Source organism: Cavia porcellus, unplaced genomic scaffold (assembly GCF_034190915.1).
Source record: "Cavia porcellus strain 051 isolate PalLab524CR breed Dunkin Hartley unplaced genomic scaffold, mCavPor4.1 scaffold_10, whole genome shotgun sequence".
NCBI classification, from domain to species: Eukaryota; Metazoa; Chordata; class Mammalia; order Rodentia; family Caviidae; genus Cavia; species Cavia porcellus.
Genome location: NW_026947493.1, coordinates 49,767,996 through 49,790,827, shown reverse-complemented (window position 1 = coordinate 49,790,827; position 22,832 = coordinate 49,767,996). Strand labels below are relative to the sequence as shown.

The window sequence follows — 22,832 nt, the reverse complement described above, 5'->3', positions numbered from 1 at the left end:
TGCTCATCATACAGTGAACAAGTGAAAAATAATCCCAGTTCTCACTTTTTCCCCAGGAGGGAAAGGGTTAATCCACAAATGCTGCACGGAATCTTCTCTAAAACTAGTATCTTTCTCAGTAGTCCTGGAATTCTGATGGGTCATGCATAGCCTGTCTATCAGGAACAGAAAGCGATGACTACATGGCTGACCCATGCTGTAACTCCTAGCTCAGCACAGACTGAGCAAAGCAAACTTGTAATGCCTGCTTCTCAAAGGACAGACAGACAGACACAGATGTAGTGCAGGGATGGAGAGAGGGAGAGAAAGAAAGAGAGTGCGCCCCAGAATCTCTGAAAAAGAGCTAGGCATATAGCTCAGGGGCACAAGTGGCTGCCTGGCAAACACAAGGTCGTTAGTTTGATCCTCACCAACAGAGTAAAGAGACAACCCACAGTGTGGGAAAAAATGTTTGCCAACTGTTCTCAGACAAAGGATTACTATTGAGAATGTGGAGGGGCTGGGGATTTAGCTCAGCGGCATAAGCACCTGCCTTGCAAGCAGGCGGTCGTGAGTTCGATCTCCGGTACCAATAAAAATGGGAAAAAAAAGATAGAGAATGTGTAAAGAACTAAAAAAAAAAATTAAGTCCTTCCAGATTCAAAGACCTAATCCAAAAATGGGCAGCTGAGATCAATACACATTTCTCAGATGAAGAAATGCAAACAGCAAATAAATATGTGAAAAAAAGGTTCAACACCACTGGTTATTCGAGAAGTGCAAATTAAAACAACACTGAAATTCTATGTCACTCTGGAAAGAATAGCAGTTTATAGCAACACAATTTGGAACAGCCAAATCTTGCAAACAACCTAAATGCCCATCAACTAAGAAATGAATAAAAAGATGTGATATTTTTATACAGTGGGCTACTGCTCAGCCATTAACAAGGATAAGCTGGAGACTTTCTAGGTAAATGGATGCAGCTTGAGACCATGCTCATAAGTGAAACAAATCATACACTCGTGCAAACATCATATTGTGAGAAGCTGAAACAACATAAATATGTAAGTATATGTGTATATGTATATGTTTATATAGATATAACATATATAAACATAGTTATATATATATAAACATAGTTAAGTATTGATTTCTCTGAGTTCATCGAAAGTAAAGATTTTTGCTGGTGTTGTTTGGACAACTGAATGCAGATGTCTTGTGCTCTGGGTGAATGATTCAGAGTCAACGATGCACAATGTATATATTATTGGCCCCCTAATTGATGTGCATTAAATTTTAGGGGTTTTTTTCTCTTTGAAATAAAATGAACTTGAAAAAAAATTCTACCTTACCTACTGACAATTTCAAGGAAGTCGTCCTTGTTAAACAGATAGGACTTCGTAAGCAAAGGTCCAGAGATGGGGAGACTGGTTCACTCCACAACACAGAGAACAAGGGGAGTTGGGGGAGGAGGCAGTGGGAAAGGAAAATGCGGGTAGGGTTGGGAAGCTCCCAACACCTTCTAATTGTATCCCCCTTTTCTTTGCTTTTTCTTTTGTTGTATTTGCATTGCAGCCCTAGGATCAGACTTGTATTTTGAAAATATTCCTAATATGACCCTTGCAGAGAAAAGCTTGAGGAGGTACCTGTGCAGATGCAAGAAGGTCAGCAGGAGACTGCAGAGTAGTCTATGGAAGGTGCTGGGACCTGCCCCAAGGTAGTAGCAGACAAACTGGGGGGAAGGCAATGGGTTCAAGAGGTTTTGTTCCCTTAGGAAAAAAAAATACGTGAAGAATTGTGTTAACCAGGCACTCTTATTTTCTGTATCTCTGATGCTTTGACATCAGAGATCTTGCTGACTCTGACTGGAGCTCTCCTCCCAGAGACACCTACCTAATCCTTAGCTACAGTGACGACACCTTTTGTATGCAACCAGTCAACCCAGAGCCCTCACTCCAACCACTTCCTCGAAGGGATGCTCAAGTTCAGGGTCACTATCCACCCACCCTCGTAACCCCAGGGCCAGGCACCAGAAAGGGAAATGAGGGGAAACCCCTACATTCCAGAGACTGCTTGTATACACCAGTGATCTTATCACCTGGGGGTGGGGGTGGGGGGATCACAAGTTTGACACCATCCTGGGCTATATAACAAGATCCTGCCTTGAACAGACAGCAACAAAAGTACACTTTCTCTCAAGACAGTCATTCCTGTGTCTCATGTCTCCCCATACCCAATTAAAATAGATTCTAGGTCCCTTATATTACATTAAATAAGAACATCTTCAAAAAATAAAAAACATGCTTAATTTATTTTAATTAAAAACGAGGGAAGTGCTCAATGGTAAAATTCAAACAAAAAAGCCTTTCTTCAATGTCCCCAACGATGGCTTCCACAACACAATAATATTTACCCTAAAATGAGGAATAAGAAACAAAACAATGTTAGATTTAACAATCTAAAAAATGTTACATGCTACTATATTAAAGGCTTTGTAAGAACTTTGTCTTAACAGTAGAATGCCACTCACACTGAATTTGTCAATATTTCTTAGGGCAGTGGGGATCAACAGGGCCTTGTGTGTGCTGGGCAAGTGCTCTACCACTGCACTAACACTCCCAACTGGATTACTACTTTCTTAATTTTCCAATGAAAAGAAATTTTCTGTCCCTGTAAGCTCAATAAGCCTACAGTCCATTTATTTCCCACTTATAAGATGTGGAATATTTATAATTTTTTTAAAATAGCCTACAAGGTCTTCAAATATTACATATCATTTATAACAAAATAAGAGTATGCATTACTAAAGTTTACTTTAAAATAGTCACCAAAAATGAAATGTGTAAAATTTCATTGCTAGATGTATAATGCAAATATCCACATTAAATGGTATTCATTGAGAAAGTTATTTTTACAAAGGCCTGACATCCAAGCTAAATTCCATCCCACAGAATATCATACAAAAATAATCCTATAATTTATGTGGTTTTTATGCTCCCAATTTTTACATTCTATTTAATATATTACACAAATAGTTATAGACTTATACACAGTAGTTACTGCCTTACAGAAAATTGTTGCTGTTATGTCTTGTGTCCAGATGTCCCCCAAAGCCTCATGTGGGCATTGCTGGGGCTTTTTCAGAGGTAGCTGAATCTAGAATGTGTAATTGATTCATGATGCAATGGTGGGAGTAAGGGCCTGTGATTACTAAATCAGTCCCCCAGTTGTTTTGGCACCATCCTAATCCTGGTAACCTAGATAGAGTACAAAAAGGGTAGGAAAAAACTGCTAAGGTCCCCTTGCTTATTCTTACCTGCCTGTTAGCCATAGACTATTTCTCTTTTGCAATGCCCCTCTGCCACGCCTCCCTGCAGTGCAGCCAGCCAACTATAAGCTGAAATTTCTACAAGCTGTGAACTAAATACATCTTTCCTCCTTTAACTTTGGGTGTTGGGTATTTTGTCTTAGCAAGGGGTAAGTAGCAAGATAGTTGCCCAGTATTTCCATATGAAGACCAACAGAGTAAGAGTGAGCGTTCTCCTTATTTTTAGTCATGTACATGGGAAAGAGAAAGTAAAGTGAAAACAAGCTTTCTTATTTAGTACTGAGGATCAAACCCAGGGACTCAAGAATGCTAGGCAAGCATCCTACCAGTAAGCTATATCTGCAGCACCCCCTCAAAAAAAAATTACCTTACGTGCAATTTTTCCATATTCTATTGAAGGAAGAAAAGCCTAAAACACAATATTCTTGAACACCTTAATCCTGAATCATTATTTTTAGAAGTCATGAATTCCTTGTTTCAAACTCTTAACACATCTGTCACTACTAAACATTTAGAGAGTACAAAATAAATCTTGAACGATACCTTAGAAAATCGTATTCCCGTGAAGGAGAATGGGATTGATGCATTCATAGTCTCTGCAAACAAGATGCAAAATAGAAAACATTACTGATCATCATTAGGTGTTGTTTTGCTCTTTGTAGTATGGAGAGTGTCTTTATGAACTACACTTGCTACTGGCAGAAGTTGTCCCAAACAGAAGTATAATTAGTTCTGTACTCTGGCTCTCCTTCTTCTGTAGCTTCCTCTCCCCAGAATCCTCTCTCTGTACCAGCCTAGATCTCGCCCCTAAGGAATGCAGACTCTTATCACTTACTGGTCCCAATAATGAATGAATGAAAATACACACCATCCCAGGCACCCACATGTACATATTTAATAGCAGCTTTCAGAAATAATTCTATGTCTTTAGCTGGATACAAAGAGGATTTTTCCTAAGGTAGGAAAAATATCTCAAGGCACTCAGTCATACAATTGGTGAATCTAAGAACTTTGCCTCAGTATAAATGTACAGACATGTGCCTGGTCCTGCACAAGCCATGCAATGCAATCAGGCATGCAGGAAAAATGACAGGTTACTCTCTAATTAGACACAGCAAAACAGTAAACTTGAGGTGGGGGTGGAATGTGATAAGGTTGGAAAGGGAAACATTTTTAATGTGAAGCAAAAAAAAAAAAATAGTAACCTTAGAATCTTTTTAAAATAATATATCAAATGTAAAACAGTAATGGTTACTGTTCTTAGAATTGGTTAATACTTCCAAAATTGTACAGATTTAATGCAATTCCAAACAAAATACCAATAGCATATCTCACAGAATTAGAGAAAACAATTTTAAAATTCATTTGGAACCAGAAGAGACCTAGAATAATGAAAACAATTCCAGGTAACAAAGGGAAGGCACAATCCCTGACTTGAAATTACATTACAAAGCTACTGTAATAAAAAAAACAGCATGGTACTGGGGGGGAAAACACACCTGGGATCAATGGGACAGATTAGAAGACATAGAAACAGCTGCAAACACACTCAATCACCTTAGCTTTGACAAAGGAACGAAACACCTTCACAGGAAGGAAGCCTTTTTTAATAAATGATGCTGGGAAAACTGGCTTTGCACATACTAGAGATTAAAATTGGACCCATATCTTTTTTTTTTTTTTTTTTTTTTTGTCTTTTTCCTTTTTACCAGTAGCGGGGATCAAACTCACAGGACTGCCTGCTTGCAAGGCAGGCGCTTATGCCGCTGAGCTAAATTCCCAGCCCCTGGACCCATATCTTTCACATGCACTAACCTAAAATTAAAATGGGTCAAAGACCTAAATATTAAAACAGGCCAAGTATTGTAATGCACACACTTGGGAAACTGAGGCAGGAGAATCACTGCAAGTTTGAGGCCAGCCTGGGCTACGAACTGAGTTCTAGGCCTGCCTGGACTGCAAAGTGAAACTTTGTCTTAAAAATACCAAAAAACAAAAAAACAAAATCAAAATTTAAATAAACAAATATTAAAACAGAGACACTAACTCTGCTGGAAGATGGACAGACTAGGTAGAACTCCTGAAGACACTGGGGTAAACACAGACTTTATGAGCAAAACACCAGTAACACAGGAACTATCACAAAGAATCAACAACTGGATCTCATCTGATTAAAAAGCTTTTGCACAGCAAAAGAAGCCATCAAAATAGTGAAGAAACAACCCACAGAGTGAGAAAGGGTTTTTTGCCAGCTGTTCTTCAAAGGACTAATATCTAGAATATATAAGGAACTCAAAAAACCAGATCCCCAAATTTAAAGGTCCACTCCAAAAATGGGCATCTGAAATCAATAGACACTTCTCAGATGAGTAAGTAGAAATGGCAAATAAATACATGAAATATGTAATATATCACTGGTCATTCAAGAAATGCAAATTATAACAACAATGAGATTCCATTTCACTCCAGATTCCATTTAACCCAGCTATTTCCCTTCTTGGTATCTTCCTGAAAGAATTAAGAGCATCATACCACAGCAATATATGCTCATCCATGTTTATAGCAGAAGAGTTTGTAGTAACTAAATCTTGGAAATAGCCCAAATGCCCATCAACCGATGAATAGATAAAGAAGATATGGAGATATATATATATATACATATATATATGTAATGGAGTGCTACTCTGACATAGAGAGGGATAAGCTTGAGGCATTTCTAGGTAAACACATGCATCTTGAGGCCACACTCTTAAGTGAAATAAATCAGGCACACATGTTTAAATACCACATTGTTTTCTCTGGTGTGAAAAATCAAAAGTGTAAATAAGGACCAAAAATGTGTAATAGATACTGGGAAATGGGAAGAAAATTTTCAAATGAGAGGGGGAATAAGGGAAGGGAAAGGAAAAAGGGGACAAGAAAAAAAAGAGAACAGAAGAAAAAATGGAAACAAAGCTTTTGTAAAGGAGAGGACACGGGGTTAGGGAAGGGGAAAGGAATGGGGAAAAAAGAAGAAGCAAGATATATCATGTACAAATACAAATCCTATGAGGAATGTTATCATTTTGTATATATAAAATGTACCAATAAAATTTTAAAGTGCAAAGAATACTAAAAATCCTCAGTAGTAGGTGAATGGATTATGCCTGCATATGCAGCTAAATTCAGTTCCTGAATTTAGTTCCTTCCACAATTCTGGTCACAAACCAAATTAGATGAGAAGCAAATCAAATTCAATGGTTAGGACCACGGTGACCTATGGGGAAAATTTGATTTGGGTCTCATCCAGTTTGTTTTGCATCCAGAATCATGGAAAGAATTAGATTCATGAACCAAGGCACCACTGTATACACCTATTCTTATAAACATTTCTTTAATTCTTAGAGTATCTTTATTTAGGGTGTTAATACAATGAGGTGCTGCCTAAGCTTAGTGAAGTGATCGCCTCTTCATAGTCTTAGATCTTTAAGGCCAAACCAATTTAAAAATTTAACAGTTCAGCAGATGTTTGTCTAATGCCTACTATATGCCATGGACTAGAGACAATGGTTAGGACAGTACTGTTCCTTCCTTCAAAGAGCTAAGTCAACAGAGGACATGGAGATGGACATAAACTGGTTCAAGTGCAATATGCAATGGGAAAGATGTAACAAGAACAAAGATGGCACAGCAGGGGTGATGTTCTGGAGCCAGAACTACTTGGGTTTGAATCTGATCTCTCTACTAACTTGGTGTTGACCTTGAGCAAGTCACTTAACTTCTGTTGGCCTCAGTAAAAAGGTGAGTGGTGATAACACTCCTCACTTAGGAGTAACAATACTCCTGGTATTATCATGAGGGCTGTAGAGGCTAATGAATGTTAAATGCGCAGGGAAAAGCCTGGGACTCAGCATTAAAGTTATTAAATGCTTGGGGTTTGGGGAGGATTGTCTGGTTGGGTTTGTTTTGGTGCTGAGGATTGAACCCAGGGCCTTCCCCATGCTAACCATGCATACGCTAACCATGTGCTCAACCACTGATCGACCCCCAGCTCCTAAACTATTTTCTCCTTTCTAGACTTCCCTCCCTGGGCATCTTATGCATAATAATAATATATTATACTATTGATATATTAGTTCTATTTTTTTTTTATCTTTTTCATTTTTACTGGTACCAGGGATCGAACTCACGACTGCCTGCTTGCAAGGCAGGCGCTTATGCCGCTGAGCTAAATCCCCAGCCCCAATTCTATTTTTTATATAGTATTAATATAATGTCAGTCTCACCCATCTTTTAGTTTATCTGGTTTCATCACTTCATCACCATCTTTTCATTCTACACTGCTAGTTTTAAAAACAAACAGCAAAGCACTTCACTCTGAGGCAGAATCACTGAAACTGCACAATTTGTATTTCACAGGGCCTCCCTAGAGGGTGTCTTGAGCTGACCGGAAGAAACCACCACAAGGCAGAATAAAGAAGATGGGAAGGAGAAAGAGAAGGTCCCTCACACATAGAGCAGCCTGAAAGAACACTTGTCTGATAGGGTCTCCCGCCCACGAGCTGCCAGCTGCCTCCTCCCCCAGTGAGGGAAGCAAAGGCAAAGCATAAAATTTAATTCCCTCCTCCCATCTGTCCCATGGGTGACCCTCTAAGGCACTGCATGCAACCTCTGTGCAAAACCCTCATGCCTATCTATTGGGGGAGGAAGAGGAACACGCCCACCTAGTTACCCACTGAACAGCTGTTAGCACAGGTCAGGTGGCCAACATTCTGCCCCATCCTTGACACTGCAGGGTGTCTGCACCCAAAAGCACACCAGGGCCAGAGGGTGGCAGGTGTCAATGGATAGGAAAGGGTAGGGTGGTGCCAGGCAGGACCTTGTGTATGCAGGGGGAGTAACTGGCAGGGAACAAAAATCCCATCAAGCAGGAAAGGTGAATATACATCCATTGCATCCTGAGACTTCACTTAGAGACATAAACTCCAAAAATATATTAAGAATTTCAACATTATGATCATAGTGTGTTTTTGAAAGGTGTAACAGGGATATGTGTATAAAAAGTGGTAAGATTATGGGTAATTATTTTTTATTTTTGTTTGGCTATATTTTCTAAATATCATATTCTAATGATGTGTGACTTTTGTAACAACAGGAAGGAAAGTTATTTTAAAAATAGATATGTATGGTACTTGCAAATTTGACTCTTAGACTTTAAGGGTTCCTTGATACGTCAATGCTTCTTAAATCAGAATGTCCTAAGCCACAGGCCCACATACTCAGCTGCCAGATGGACATGTTTATTTGAGTATTCCAAAATTACCTTGAGCTCCACATGCTCAAACTGGAATTGGTTATCTGCCACTTGAAAAATCTGCTCCTTTTGGGGACTAAGAGATGGAGGGAGAGGGGAGACTTGGAGGGGGAGGGGTAAGAAAAAAAATAAGATGTGTTATGTACATGTACCTGATTAACATAATCATTACACATTGCAAACATGTACTAACACATCATTGGAAATAATGGAATTCCCAGATGTCTAGTCACCAGCGCTTAAAGGTTCTTGGTTATGTTATCTTTGTCCAACATCAAATCCGCCAGTGTGTCCTGCCTAGTCTGAGTTCTAATCTGCTCTCTCACCTCCTCCTCTCTGTTCCTCGGATGCCGTCTTGTTTAGTCCTCATGGTCTCTCACACAGTCTCCTGACTCTTCCACCTTTCACCCAAGTTTCCTGCCCCAGCCAACCCCCACCTCCTTTCATATGGACACAAATTATCCTTAAAGAATGGAAGAATCAGCATGCAATCTCTGCCCACTTACTATAAGGACAGGCCAATATTTTGTGCATGACTTATATGCTCACCCTGTCCACTTTTCTAGGCACATTTCCCAGCAATTCTCCAAAGTACATTCTGCTCTAGCTTTAAAAAATCTACAAATAACCAGATCCTTGTAGCTAATGCATTTGCATATGCTCTCTTCTCCAGAGACTGTTCTTCCTCTGACTCTGATGTTCTAAGATCCAAGACTAATCTAATACTCTGTAAAGACTTATGTGTGCTACCCTATTACCATGAATAACCACAGAATTAAAACTAACAGCTGCCAGGCATAGTAGCACATGCCTATAACACCAGTATTCAGGAGAATGAGGCAAGACGATCTCGAGCTCAAGTCAGCTGGGACTACGTAGTCAGACCTTGTCTCAAAAAAGAAAAAAAGAGTAATAGCCTAAAATTTCATTAGTATTTCTGACACTCCATTGTAAATTTTGTTTCCATGACTACCTTTCCTAGAGCAGATTGACTATCTGAGGAAGAAGTCCCTACCCTCCATCTTTGGATGGGGAGGTAGCTTGAGCCTCTGCCCACATTGATGTAGCCAAGAGGGAAGTCAGATGGGGCCAGCTAAAAGGACAGAACCAAAACTATGACTTGCACAAATTAAATTCAGCAAATATTTGTTAGAAGAAAGAGGAGGCATTTTTACCCCCCAGTTACTGTGTTTTGAAACTTTGTCTTATTTTTTCTCTTTAAAATAAAATAGATCTGAAAAAATAAAAGAAGAGAGAGTTGAGAGAAAAAATAGGCAAGCTAGGGTTGACCATGACATATGACGCCCTCGAAGAAAGTGAAACTTTGAAAATTCCTACAAAACGTCAACATAACCCCACAGAGATATTGTGAAACAATTATGCAAGAGAAACAATTAAAAAATACTAATCACTGGCGAGAGATTTTGCTCATTGAACAGAAAGCGTGGCACAGTGGAAGAGTCATGGATTATGAGGCTGTGATAGCACTAGTTTTCCCAATGGCCTTGGACACGCTAGACGGACTGCAGAAATCAGTTTCCTCGACTTTAAAAATAACAGGTCTAGAAAATCAAGAACAAAAGAATTCTTACTCTGAGCACTGTACCAAGCTTTTTGTTTACCTAGATTCAGATTTAATCCTGACAACCAATTTCATTGTCCTCAATTTACAGAGGAGAATGGGGCTGAGACAGGTTAAATACACTCCCAACATCATGCTGCTGACCGGAGAAAGCTGAGGTACAAACTTAGGCCTCTAACAGCTGAGCCCAGACAGACACAATGTCTGCTGCCCAGCTGACAGCTGTCATAGCGGGTGCCACACAGGTGAGTAATGAGGCGGGAAGAGTGGCAGAGATGCATCCAGAAGCTTGATCTGTCTGCTTGAAGCAAAGTGCAGGCTTTTTGGTTTTGAATTTGTCTATTTCTCTCCTTCCATTAATTCTCTACCCTTATTTTCCTTTCCCTGTCTCCCAATCTCAATTCTAAGGGTCAAACCTAGGAGCATTCTGAGCTGTAGCCCCAGCCATGTCATTCGTGTGTGTGTGTGTGTGTGTGTGTGTGTGTGTGTGTGTGTGTGTGTTTTTAAACACAGCCTCACCAACTTTCCCAGATGAGACACACTTGCAATCTGCTTGCTTGTGTGTCCCTAAGTCTTGGGATTACAGGCATGTAACGCCTTGCTAGATTTTTATTTCCCAACTATAATTTTGTTATATCACTAATTAAATGTATGCCTATCAACTACCTGACATTCTACTTTAAATAAGATAGAGTATAAGTTAATAGTGAATAATTATACAGGAAAGCAAACTGCAATGGTCATTTTTAATTTTATTTTATTTAGTTTTGCAGTGCTGGGGATCAAACACAGGGCCTCGTGCATGCTGGGCAGGCAGCCTACCACTGAGCTGCACGCCAAGCCCAATGATTTTCAAAAGTTAATAAAACAATTAAGTGAAAGCTTTTCTTTTGTTTTGCAGTAGCAGGCATTGTACCCAGAGCCTCTCACCTACTAGGCAAGTGCTCTACTACAGAGCTGTATCACTGGCCCTTTTATGTAAGTTTTTAAAATAAATTTTTAAAAAATTTATTCTTAAACTAGGTGTGGTGACACATGCCAGCACTCAGGGGATTGAGGCAGGAGGATCACTGCAAGTTCAAGAGCAATTTAGCTATATAGTAAAATCCTACCTTAAAAAAAACAAATAAAAAATTGTTTTAAATTTATAATGCTAAATGCTTATAAGAGAGAAATTAAACCATTATACATATACATTGCTTGTTGTATAATATATTAATAGGTACAAGCCTGTAGGAAAACAATTTGGCATTTTATAAACAAAATTACAAATATATTCAAATTGTTTAATTCCAAAATTCTCCATGGGAGTTATTCATAACTTTTTCTCCCAAGTATGAAAATATTCAAATCTCAAATATAAAAATAATTACAAATGGAAATATATTTATTATAACATGAAAACAACAGAAGGAAATGAAGTGCAATAGAATGCCTGAGCATGTAAGGGTACACACACCCACTAAGGAGAGGCCTCATTACCCGGCTCAGCCCTCGATTTCTGAGCCTCACAGAAGAGTTATTCAAAGAGTCAAATAAAGTCATTTTTAGGAAGAAAATTAAAACGTAGTACTTACAGCTAAATACATTTAAGATCAACACTTAAAAAACATAAGAAGAAAATATTAGCTGGATGTGATGGCACTTGCCTGTAATTCCAGCACTCAGGAAGCTGAGGCAGGAGAATTGTCACAAATTCTGGGTAACATTGGTCTATATAGTGAGTTCAAGACCAGCCTGAACTAAGCAGTAAGACCCTGTCTCAAGAAGAAGAAGAAGAACAAGAAGGAGGAGAAGGAGGAGGAGGAGGAGGAGGAGGAGGAGGAGGAGGAGGAGGAAGAGGAGGAGAAGGAGAAGGAGAAGGAGAAGGAGAAGGAAAAGAAGAAGAAACTCCAAAATGTTTTTAGAAATATGACTCCACATCATTTTGTTGTCTATATTTTTAATTTTTAGAAATGTGGCCATGTAATGTTTATGTATCATCTTTTAAAGTATTTAAATATTAGTTTTTAAACTATTAAGAACAAACTTAGAGGTTTGTACTAAATGATCTTTCAGGTTCTAAACTCTGAAATCTATGATTCTGTGAATAACTTCAGCGTAGAAATAAAGAGAAGATATTAGTGGAAACAGCTCTGCACAGTTGGCTATGCAGAAAAACTGAGTGATTTCCTGTGGAAAATGATGTTTAGAAAAAGGTATCCACAACAAAAAGAAAGAAAAAGACATCCATAGTCAAGAGTAAATGTAAAATATTCATTTGAACAAAGCAAGCATTTTAATACTCCTTCAAACACATTCACATAAATTGTCATTGTAATCACAACTCAGGAACATAAGTGATATAAATGTCTCTGGGTGAGGGGGTGCACACCTGTAATCCCAGCATTTGGGAGGCTGAGGCAGGTGAATTACCTTGAATTCAAGGCAAGTATGAAATACATAGCAAGACCCTGTCTCAAAAAAACCAAAAATATTAAAAAACAAAAAGGAACATACTAGTAAAATGTTTAAGCTGCTAAGAGTAAAAGGTTGTATGGAAAGGAAGAATTGTGATCAGAGGAACTTCGTATTTTCAATGTGTTTAATTTTCATAACATTCTGATAAAGAATTATTTTCCCCTCTACAAGTAATATGAACTGAATGCTTACCTCCTTTTAGAGTTCTGCAGAAAGAATACTTGTCATCATAGCCTCTGCAAATAACTTCCTTGCGTTTTGGCAAACTCATGGATTTGAAAGACACATCCAGATTGAAGTACAACTTTCTTAAGTCTCTCCCTTAAAAAGAAAGCACTCCATTAGCCCCTCAACTAAGAGATTCTCCTCTAAAGAAAACATTGTTGTACGCTTAACACGGGCCCCATGCCCGTTTCCCACATTTCTTCATTTCAGTCACCACAACTCTCCACGAGGTGGATGTTATTATTCTTGTTCTGTAGATGAGCAAGCTCAAGTTCAAAGTGGACAGACATCTTTATAGCCAAATAGAATGTTACCCCATAGGAACTGTGTATGCTATGCCTAAAAATAGAGTAAACATCATAAGGTCATAACTTGATGGAGAAAACTATCAAACAAAACAAAAATTTCAGTGTTAGTTCTGCTAGAAAATCCAAAGAGAAAAAAAGAAGTGAGGGTAATCAACTCATGTCAACTTATGTTTTCAGTTTTGTTTTGTTTTGCTTTGTTTGAGGCAGGGTCTCACTATGGAATCTAGTCTAGTTTAGTCTCAAACTCACAGTGATCCTCCTACCTCAGCCTCCTGAGTGCTGGGATTACAGGTGTGTGCCACCACACCCAGCTTATATCAGACTTTTAGGGGTTTTGATAAAATATTTGAAGATTGAATCTTTTGATTACAAATTAAATATATGGGTGTTTTAAGTTTCTTCATGATCTCCCTATTGTCAGATAACATGGAAATTCCAGTAAGTAAATATGTTTTCCTCAATTCTTCCAAGTTATTCAACTGGTCCAAATAGAGAAAATATATAAAATCATTTTTATAATGAAGGCAATTATTGTAACCACTTCCTCTCTGAAAATGTTTTCTAAATAAGGTCACCCTGAATCTTTGCAGCCAAAGTCAAAAGACAATTTTCCCATCTTTAACTTGAACTGAGCTATACTTCAGAGTTGCCGGCTCCTTTCTGCTCCTTTGAGGCTGACACCACCACTTTCTTTTACTTGCCCTCCAACCTCCCCAACGTCTCCTTAGTGCATGTCATTGTATCTTCTTAAGGTTTGTCTTCAGTTGTCCTCAGTTTTCGTTCTGCAAGTTTCCCTGAAGTTAAGTATCATATAAGGTAATGATTTGGAAATCATCTCTGGATCTTTACTCTCAACCTTTCTCCCAAGTACTGTACTTATATTATAAATTCATTCAACGTCTCTACTCAAAAGTTGCTTCCTTATCTCATACAACAAATGCAAAATTGATTTCCTCACCATCATCATGAAATTGGCACTAGAATCCTCACTACCATGAGCAAATCTTATCAGACTCTTTTTCTTCTCATTACCACTGCTTTAACACAGGCCCTCGTCACTCTGAGTCTGATGTAACATCAAACATCCTCATCTGTCTCCGCATCTCTATTTTCAGGGTTGCGTGTAGAGAAGACCATCATGGAGTTCGCTTCAAGCAGAGGTTCCAAGGCTCACGCCACAAATGTGGGCCGGAAACTCTCCCAAAGCAAGGCTCAGTGCTGAAGTTCATGAGCTGTTTTTGCAAGGAATTTCTGGAGCCAACAGACACAGAACGGTACTACTGCACTGGCTCAGGACAACACAGAGCAAAGGAGCCCCTTGCATTTCTTCATGAGGCCCAGCATGATTCTAATCTTTGAAGATTCTAACGAATGAAGTCCTGCTTTGACATCTCAGTGGTTTTTAGCTTGAGAAGCTCTTGGCCTTGGACACACTGTGGGCATGTGAGGCACATGAACTACAGCAGTAGTGAGACAACACTTTCGTGGCTTAGCAGTATATCCATGTGGATGTTGAAGAGACAAGAAACATGGTGGTCATCATGTAATAACATAGAGTATTTTTGAGCCTGCGACAACTCTAGGAACTTCCAAAACTACCTTGAGGGAGGCTTATGGACAGCTTTATTTATTATCAGTTAGCTGATAGTCTACAAGGATTCGTTAGCAAGCCTACGAAGTCTCAAAATACATCATTTCTCTTCCCAATGTATTTTTGGTTCAAGTTTTACTTACAGCTCTTAAGAATTTAAACAGAATGAATGCCACAAAACTAAGTCAACTTCTATGAATGGGGGCTCACACATCATAGTGCCGTTATAGTAAATTACAGAGAAATTCAGGTCACCGTTGCAAAGCATTATCTTTGAAATGACTAATTCATGACTGAATTAATTATGATTTGTCCTATGTTATATTTAATAAGTGGTTGAAGTAATCTGAGGTGTGTCACTCAAACCTCTCTTCAGAAGAAACAACAGTGAGAAAGGTGGGTGCAGACAGCCTGCAAGTGCTGGGCCTTGAGATCCCACCCTCACCATGGGCCACACTCCTGCAGGATGCTCCAGGACTCTCAGGGACAGCAGTTTGTGCTCTGGGGCTGGCCTTTGACATAGTTCAGAACACTGCCTCTTGGTCTGATGATTATGTCACCTTAATTCTCCTTTTTCCCCTTTCACTCTTTCTTTTTCTTTCTATTATTATTTGTTGAGTTTTGCTTCATTTCCTCTTATTTTGTTTTTGTGGGTACTAGGGATTGAACTCAAGGTCTTCAGACTGAGCTACATCAATAGTCCTTTATTTTTTATTTTGAGATAGGGTCGTAAGTTGCTAAGTTACCTTGGCTGCACTTGAACTTGTGACCCTTTTTACTAAGCTTTCCAGAGAGTGGGATTATAGGCATGTGCCACCTATCTGCCTGGCCAGGAATTTTTGGAGATGGGGTATATTTTTATTGGTACATTTAGATATACATAATGATAACTTCATTGGAGATGAGGTCTTGCTATGTTGCCCAGACTAATCTCAAACTCCTGGGCTCAAGCAGTCCTCCTGCCTCAGCCTCCTGAATAGCTGAAACTACAAGCAGGTGCCACTGTACTGCCCTCTTTCACTTTTCAAAGGTAGCAGAACCACAATCCAATCTCAATACTCTCTATGTCTCCTCTGACTTTCACTTTCCTTTACTGTTCACAAGCATTTGCCCCAACAAAAATCTAGCATATCTAATCACTTAAGATCTGTCTTTCAGAGAATCTTAAGTAATGTCATATTGTTTTATTGTTTGAGACTGGAATAATACAACCTGCTTCCTATCAGGCAAGGAATTCACCTGAAAGTAAGGGATTCATCATTCACTAAGTAAATAATCACTTAGGACAAGCATCTGGGGGTCCAACATAGCAAATAGTTCAGGAAACAGAACTTGGGAAAAAGGAGGACATTATAGGGCCTTTGCTTGATGAAAAATTTCTTTTACTTTTGGTGAATAAGTTGAAGACAACAGTTAATCCTTGTTTGCTCTGAATTACTGTTACGCCTGACTGCTATCATTTTATTTATACCATTTTCTCTGTAGATCCATGTCTCCTGTTGCACTGACAGATTCTTAAAGATCAAGAGAATGTCTTTTCAATGACTTCATGGCACCTACTACAACACTGGAAATATACTAAGACCTTCCTACTTCTTTTCAGTGCTAAGTATTACACCCAGAGCTTCCACCATGCAGGCCAGCGCTTTAACACCACGGTACACCCACGGTCCCAAGTAGTTTTCTAATGAGTAAGTCAAGGCCAAGATAAAGCATCAAAATACAAGCTGACAATTAGATTCAGAAAAATTAAAACCCAAATTCATTGTTTATTATTCCTGAATTCTCACTACTTTTTCTTCTCATAAGCTGGAGAACTAAAATCAAGAATGAAGGGACAAAGGTGTTTTTAAGACCATTTATATAAAAGTACTTTGTAAAGTATAAAACAAACTCCAAATCTAAGATGTACATGATAATGATGATAAAGATTAGAATTAGTTTCCTAAGAGCCCAGGACTTATGAGAAACAAGAAACACACAATGAAAGCTGACAAGTCAGAGAGGATGAGGCACTAAAAACACCCCTATCTCCACTAATTTTTACTATCCTGACAACAAATAATGAACCACACAGAAAAAAAACAAGATACAAAACACTTTGCCTTTTTAAATCCCCTTATCACCATTTTTTCTCTTAAAGAACTGGCTGAATTACACACAGATCTTTGACTAGTAGAAACCAAACGGCACTAACCAGCTGAATACTTAATGATTGACAAAGCATGTACATGTGAGATTGCTAGAAATCTCAAGAAATTGCCAATTCTATTCACATACTTTTATATAATTCCTTCCTCGGGGTGTGGGTGTGAGCAAACACAGCGACTTCCTTCTTTTTTTATACTTTTTTTTTTTTGTCTTTTTCATTTTTATCGGTACCAGGGATCAAACTCATGACTGCCTGCTTGCAAGGCAAGCGCTTATGCCGCTGAGCTAAATCCCCAGCCCCCACAGCGACTTCCTTCTAACCAACAGACTAACTGCACCAGAGGTGACAGAATGTTGCTTCCTCAACTAGGCCACTTTCATCTTATTAACTGTACTACATCCTGGTTTTGATAAAGTTATGTTTAAAAGGCCCAAGTGGTAAGAACTGAGGTATGGCCATCAGTATCCAGGAACTAAATACAGTTGAAAACCATACAAGCATAAAAGTAGATTCTTCCCCAGCCTTCCAAGAGTCCAGTCCTGGTCAACATCTTGAGTGTAGCTTTATTAAAAGGCTTGCAGCTAGCTCAAGTAAATTATGCCCAGATCACTAACCTACAAAGACTATGAATAATAGGGGCTGGGTATTTAGCTCAGCAACATAAGCGCCTGCCTTGCAAGCAGGCAGTCATGAGTTCGATCCCTGGTACGGATAAAAAGGAAGAAGACAAAAAAAAAAAGACTATGAGTAATAGGTAGTATTGTGTTAGATTCCTAACATTGTAGAAATTTGTTGCATAGCAATAGGGAACAATCACATTTGGAACACAATTATTTATTTTATATTTCTTGAACCCTTTAGTTGATCTAAGGAAACAAGAATTGAACTTACTTGGTATGTGGTAAATATTCAGAAATCCAGATGATCCCTTCAATTCTAAACAGGGAGTTAAAGAAATTGAAATAGGTAATTTCTTATTATCTAAAAGAAATAAAGAAAACATGAATAAATTGTTATAAATCACTTCTAGTAACTATAGTGTCCTGAATATTAGACCCCAAAGATTGTTTTTGCATTAAAATTATATAAAAAGAGCAACAGAGAGTGATTGTAAATATCTCCTCAGAGGAATAACATCAGCAATATGGCAGAGTAGGAAGATCCAGATTTACCACTGTATAGCAATGATTCAAAGTTGAAATTCATTTGTGAAAATTAGACCCTAATTAAAAGGTCCATGCATCCAGGAAAACACAAAATCAGACTCATGGGACCAAGGATATATCTCAGTGGCACAGTGCCTACCCAACAAGCACGAGGTCCTAAATTCAATTCCCAGTATCAGAAACAAATCTCTTCTAGGCTAGGTGTATGACTCATCTTGGAGGATTCACCTCATAAGTACCAGGTCTTGGGTCCTGTCCTCAGTAACAAAAACGAAAATCATATCACTAAAACTACTATGGAGAGCCAGAAGAGACATAAAAGAATAATAAAGGCAACTCTGGGAAACAAAGGCAAGGCAAAGGCCATCACAATCCCTGACCTGAAATTATACTACAAAGCTACTGAGATAAAAACAGTATATTACAGGGGGGAAAAAACAGACATGAAGATCATTGAAACAGGCTAGAAGATGCAGAAAACAACTCCGCCTTATCTTTGACAAAAATGCCAAATATATTCACTGGAAGAAAGGTAGCCTCTTTAATAAATGGTGCAGGAAAAACTGGCTTTGCACATGCTGAAGATTAAAATTGGATCCATATCTTTCACCAAGCACTAAGCTAAATTCAAAATCAATCAAAGATCTAAATATTAAAACAGAAACATTAAATCTGCTGGAAGATAAAATAGGTAAAACTCTTGAAGATCTCAATGTAGGCAAAGACTTTATAAATAAAATTCCAAATGCACAAGAACTCTCACAACTGAGATCTTATTAAAAATCATTTGCACAGCAAGAAAATCACAAACAGAGTGAAGAAACAACTCACAATGTGGAAGAAAATTTTGCCAGCTGTACTTCAGACAAAGGGATATTATGGAAAACACATAAAGAACTCAAAAAAATCAGACCTTCCCAATTTAAAGACCCAATCCAAAAATAAGCATCTGAAATGAACACACATTCCTCAGACAAGGGAACACAAAGAACAAATAAATGTATGAAACAAAGTTCAACATCACTGGTCATTTAAGAGATGCAAATTAAAGCAACACTGAGCTACCATCTCACCCTGGAAAGAATGCCTATAATCAAGAGAGCAACCAATAACAAATGCTGGAGGGGCTGTGAGGAAAAAGGAACACTTCTTCACTGTTGGTGGGAGTGTAGACTGGTGCAACCACTATAGAAATCAATGTGAAGGTTCCTCCAAAAACTAGGATTAGGGGTCCCATTTGACCTAGTTTATGGGTATCTTCCCAGAAGAATTAAAAATATCATATCACAGCAATATCTATGCACCTATGTTTACAGCAGCACACTTTGGAATAGCTAAATCTTGGAAACAACCCAAATGCTCATCAACTGAGGAATGGATAAAAAAAGTGGTCATCTTATACAATGGAGTACAACTCATCCACAAAGAAGGATAAACTAGGCACTATTCTAGGTAAATGGATGCAACTCGAGACCATACTTGTTTGAAATAAATCAAACCCATATGTGTAAACATTGTATTGTCTCACTAGTATGAAAAACTGAAAGAGTAAATCAGATCCCAAATGTATAATAGATCTTGTGAACTGGGAAGAAACTGTTCAAAAACAAAGAGAAACTGGAATGCAGGAAAGAAAAAAATAAGGAAATAAAAAGCAAAAGCAAATGATTGTTAAGAAGTTATACTACTAATTTCTCAGAATTCATGGAAAAGAAAGGTTTGTGCTAATGTTTGGACAAATAAATGCCTATATCTTGTACTCTAATAATTTAAAGATAACAATATTAAATGTATTAACCATTGTCACTCTTCTATTATCTTGTTTTGAACTGAATTTTTACTAAAATTTTTCTCTTTAAAATAAAACTTAGAAAAAAACACTCTGAAGACTTAGGACACCCTGTCTCCAGAATTCCTTACCTGAGTAGAGTACCATACATTTAAGAAGACTACCTAGCTCCCAGCTTCACCTAAGAACTGGGAGAAATTGGTTTGCATGACAAGCACCCAACTCCTCCAAGAGTGCTCCCAAAGGACTGGATTCTGTCTTGCTTGTCTTGGAGCTTTAACAGATCCATCAGCAACAGTCCAGCTACATAGGAGAGAATGATGACAGTGGCATGGGATGGTAAGCATGACTGATCTTCTCTTCTGCTCATCATACAGTGAACAAGTGAAAAATAATCCCAGTTCTCACTTTTTCCCCAGGAGGGAAAGGATTAATCCACAAATGCTGCACTGAATCTTCTCTAAAACTAGTATCTTTCTCACTAATCCTGGAATTCTGATGGGTCATGCATAGTCTATCTCTGAGGAACAGAAAGAGATGACTACATAGGCTGACCCATACTGTAACTCCTAGCTCAGCACAGACTGAGCAAAGTAAGGTTGCAACTGCCTGCTTCTCTAAGGAGAGAAAGACAGATAGACAGACAGACAGACACAGATGTAGTACAAGGAGACACAGAGATGGAGAGAGACAGAGAGAGACAGAGAGAGACAGAGAGAGAATGTACACCCCAGAAAAAAAGCCAGGGATATAGTTCAGTGGTACAATGCCTGCCTGGCAAGCACAAAGTCAGGAGTACCAAAAACAAAACAAAACAAAAAACAAAAACAAGCCAGGCATGGTGACTCACGCCTGTAATCCCAGCACTCAGGAGGCTGAGGTGAGAGATCATTGTGAGTTTGAGACCAGCCTGGGCTACAAAGTGAGCTCAAGGCCAGCCTGAACTTCATACTCAAAAAAGACCAAAAAAAAAAAAAAAAAAAAAAAAACAACTCTGAAAAAGCGTTTAATCAGTGTCTGCTATGTAAGCCCAGTTCTTAAAGACTGAAAGTGCCTGCTTTTCCTAATGTGCAGGTGCCAACATAAAAAGTCAAAGACAATGGAAATCAGAAAAAAATGTTCCAAACACAGAACCAAGATAATGTGAATAACTAACCTTAAAGAAATGAAGCCATGGGCTGAGAATTTAACTTAGCAGCACAAGCTCCTGCCTGGCTTGTGTGAGGTTAGGAGTTCAATCACTAGTACCAGAAAAAAGAAGAAGAGGAAGAGGAAGAAGAAGAAGAAGAAGAAGAAGAAGGAGAAGGAGAAGGAGAAGGAGAAGGAGAAGGAGAAGGAGAAGGAGAAGAAGAAGAAGAAGAAGAAGAAGAAGAAGAAGAAGAAGAAGAAGAAGAAGAAGAAAAAGAAGAAGAAAGAGGAGGAGGAGAAGAGGAGGAGGAGGAGGAGAACGAAAGTCAGATAATTTATCTGATGAAGAATTAAAAATATTTCTCAAAAAGATGTCCACTGAAGTCAAAATAACAATGCATGAATAAAGCGAGAATTTCAACAAAATGAAATAAAATACGAAAAACTACAACACAAAAACCACAGAACTGCAGAACATGATAACTAAACTGAAAATATCACTAGAGAAATTGAACAACAGGAAGGAGACCATAAAAGGAGGGGAATAAAAATGGAATTAAAGTGTGGTTTGTACATATACCAGCTTTCCATAAGGGATATAAATCATTATGTGCTGCAAACATGTACTAATAAAAATAAAAGTCAAAAAACTATTAGAAATAGAAACAACCTGACTGGCTCCTGTATGCCTCATCAGAAAATTTGTCTCCTGTGGACAGCCAGCACACACAGGAAAAAACATCAACCAGACCTGCCCTTGTATGTATGCTGCTATTGAGAAGCTTACTTCCCTCAGGTAACCAGTGTGGACAGGGAGAAACATCCAGATACACTCACTAGGCCAACAAGCTATCGGAGCCAGGATATGCTGGGAGAACCACACAAACACACCCCTGAGTACCTGCTAGGATTAGAATAGCTCCCCATTAGTCACACAGGCTGAGAGAAGAAGCAGTCCCCCCACCACATACCCATAGCCATCGGAGAAGCCTCGGTGTGGCCACACAGGGCTGAAGAAGCTTGCCTTATGCCCACTGTCTCCCTGGGAATCTGGCTTTAGAGAAACCCAGATGCTTGACCCATTCCACTATACTGCAGAGGAGCAGTCAATGTGTGAAGTGCTTGGGAACTGACTTGCTGGGAGAAACCTACAAAAATGTCAAGATGAAGGAACAAAAGACAATCTCAAACCTCCAGCTCATACAGAACAACTCTGGGAGATAGGAACATGGAATAAAATGGAAGTTACACACCTGAAATCTCTGAAAGAATAGCAACTGAAATAAAGAAATAACTTCATGAGACTGTAAAAGTAACCAAATCAGAAATAATGTCTCAGGTAAAAGAAAAAATTGCAAACATAATGAAAGACTTACTGAGCATATCTAAAGAAGACATAGATAAAATAAGAGCATAGGAAAATGATGTAAACCTTGAATGAATAATATAGGAAAGAATTACAATGCATGAAATAGATTCAAAGAGATATCCAGGAAATTAAAGGCAATTGAAAGCTGGAAAAACTGCTTGAAAGAGATTGAAGATAGACTCTGAGACCTTGATGACAGGATTGCAGCTAGAAATCATGAAAGAAAAGATCTCTTAAAAATAACAAGGAACCAGGAAATGACAATTCAACTGCTGTTATACAATGCAAAGAAAAATAATTTAAGAGTGATAAGTGTCAGCAAAAAATCAGGGGTCAATACAAACGACATAAAGAGACTATTTATAGAAGTAAAAACAGAAAACTTCCCAAACACAGGAAAAGGGTCTGACATACAGATAAGCAAGGCATATAGGTCTCCAACTAGCCATCACCAAAGTA

General features: G+C 38.5%; 1 protein-coding gene across 4 annotated transcripts in view; it reads right to left on the bottom strand.

The window, feature by feature from the left end:
• Positions 1–2,274: 2,274 nt before the first annotated feature.
• Positions 2,275–22,832, bottom strand: part of Ly96 (lymphocyte antigen 96) — a 31,446-nt gene continuing 10,888 nt past the window's right edge. Inside the window, exons 2-6 of one of the 4 annotated variants that reach the window (XM_063257464.1) lie at positions 17,813–17,902; positions 12,838–12,966; positions 8,613–8,704; positions 3,854–3,906; positions 2,275–2,396 (exon numbers count right to left, since the gene is read on the bottom strand). In XM_063257464.1, the coding sequence (XP_063113534.1) occupies positions 3,898–3,906; positions 8,613–8,704; positions 12,838–12,966; positions 17,813–17,902 (320 nt within the window). In that variant the 3' untranslated portion in view covers positions 2,275–2,396; positions 3,854–3,897. The remainder of the gene's footprint in view (positions 2,397–3,853; positions 3,907–8,612; positions 8,705–12,837; positions 12,967–17,812; positions 17,903–22,832) is intronic. The other 3 variants (XM_013144159.3, XM_003479919.5, XM_013144160.3) reach the window with 3 other exon arrangements.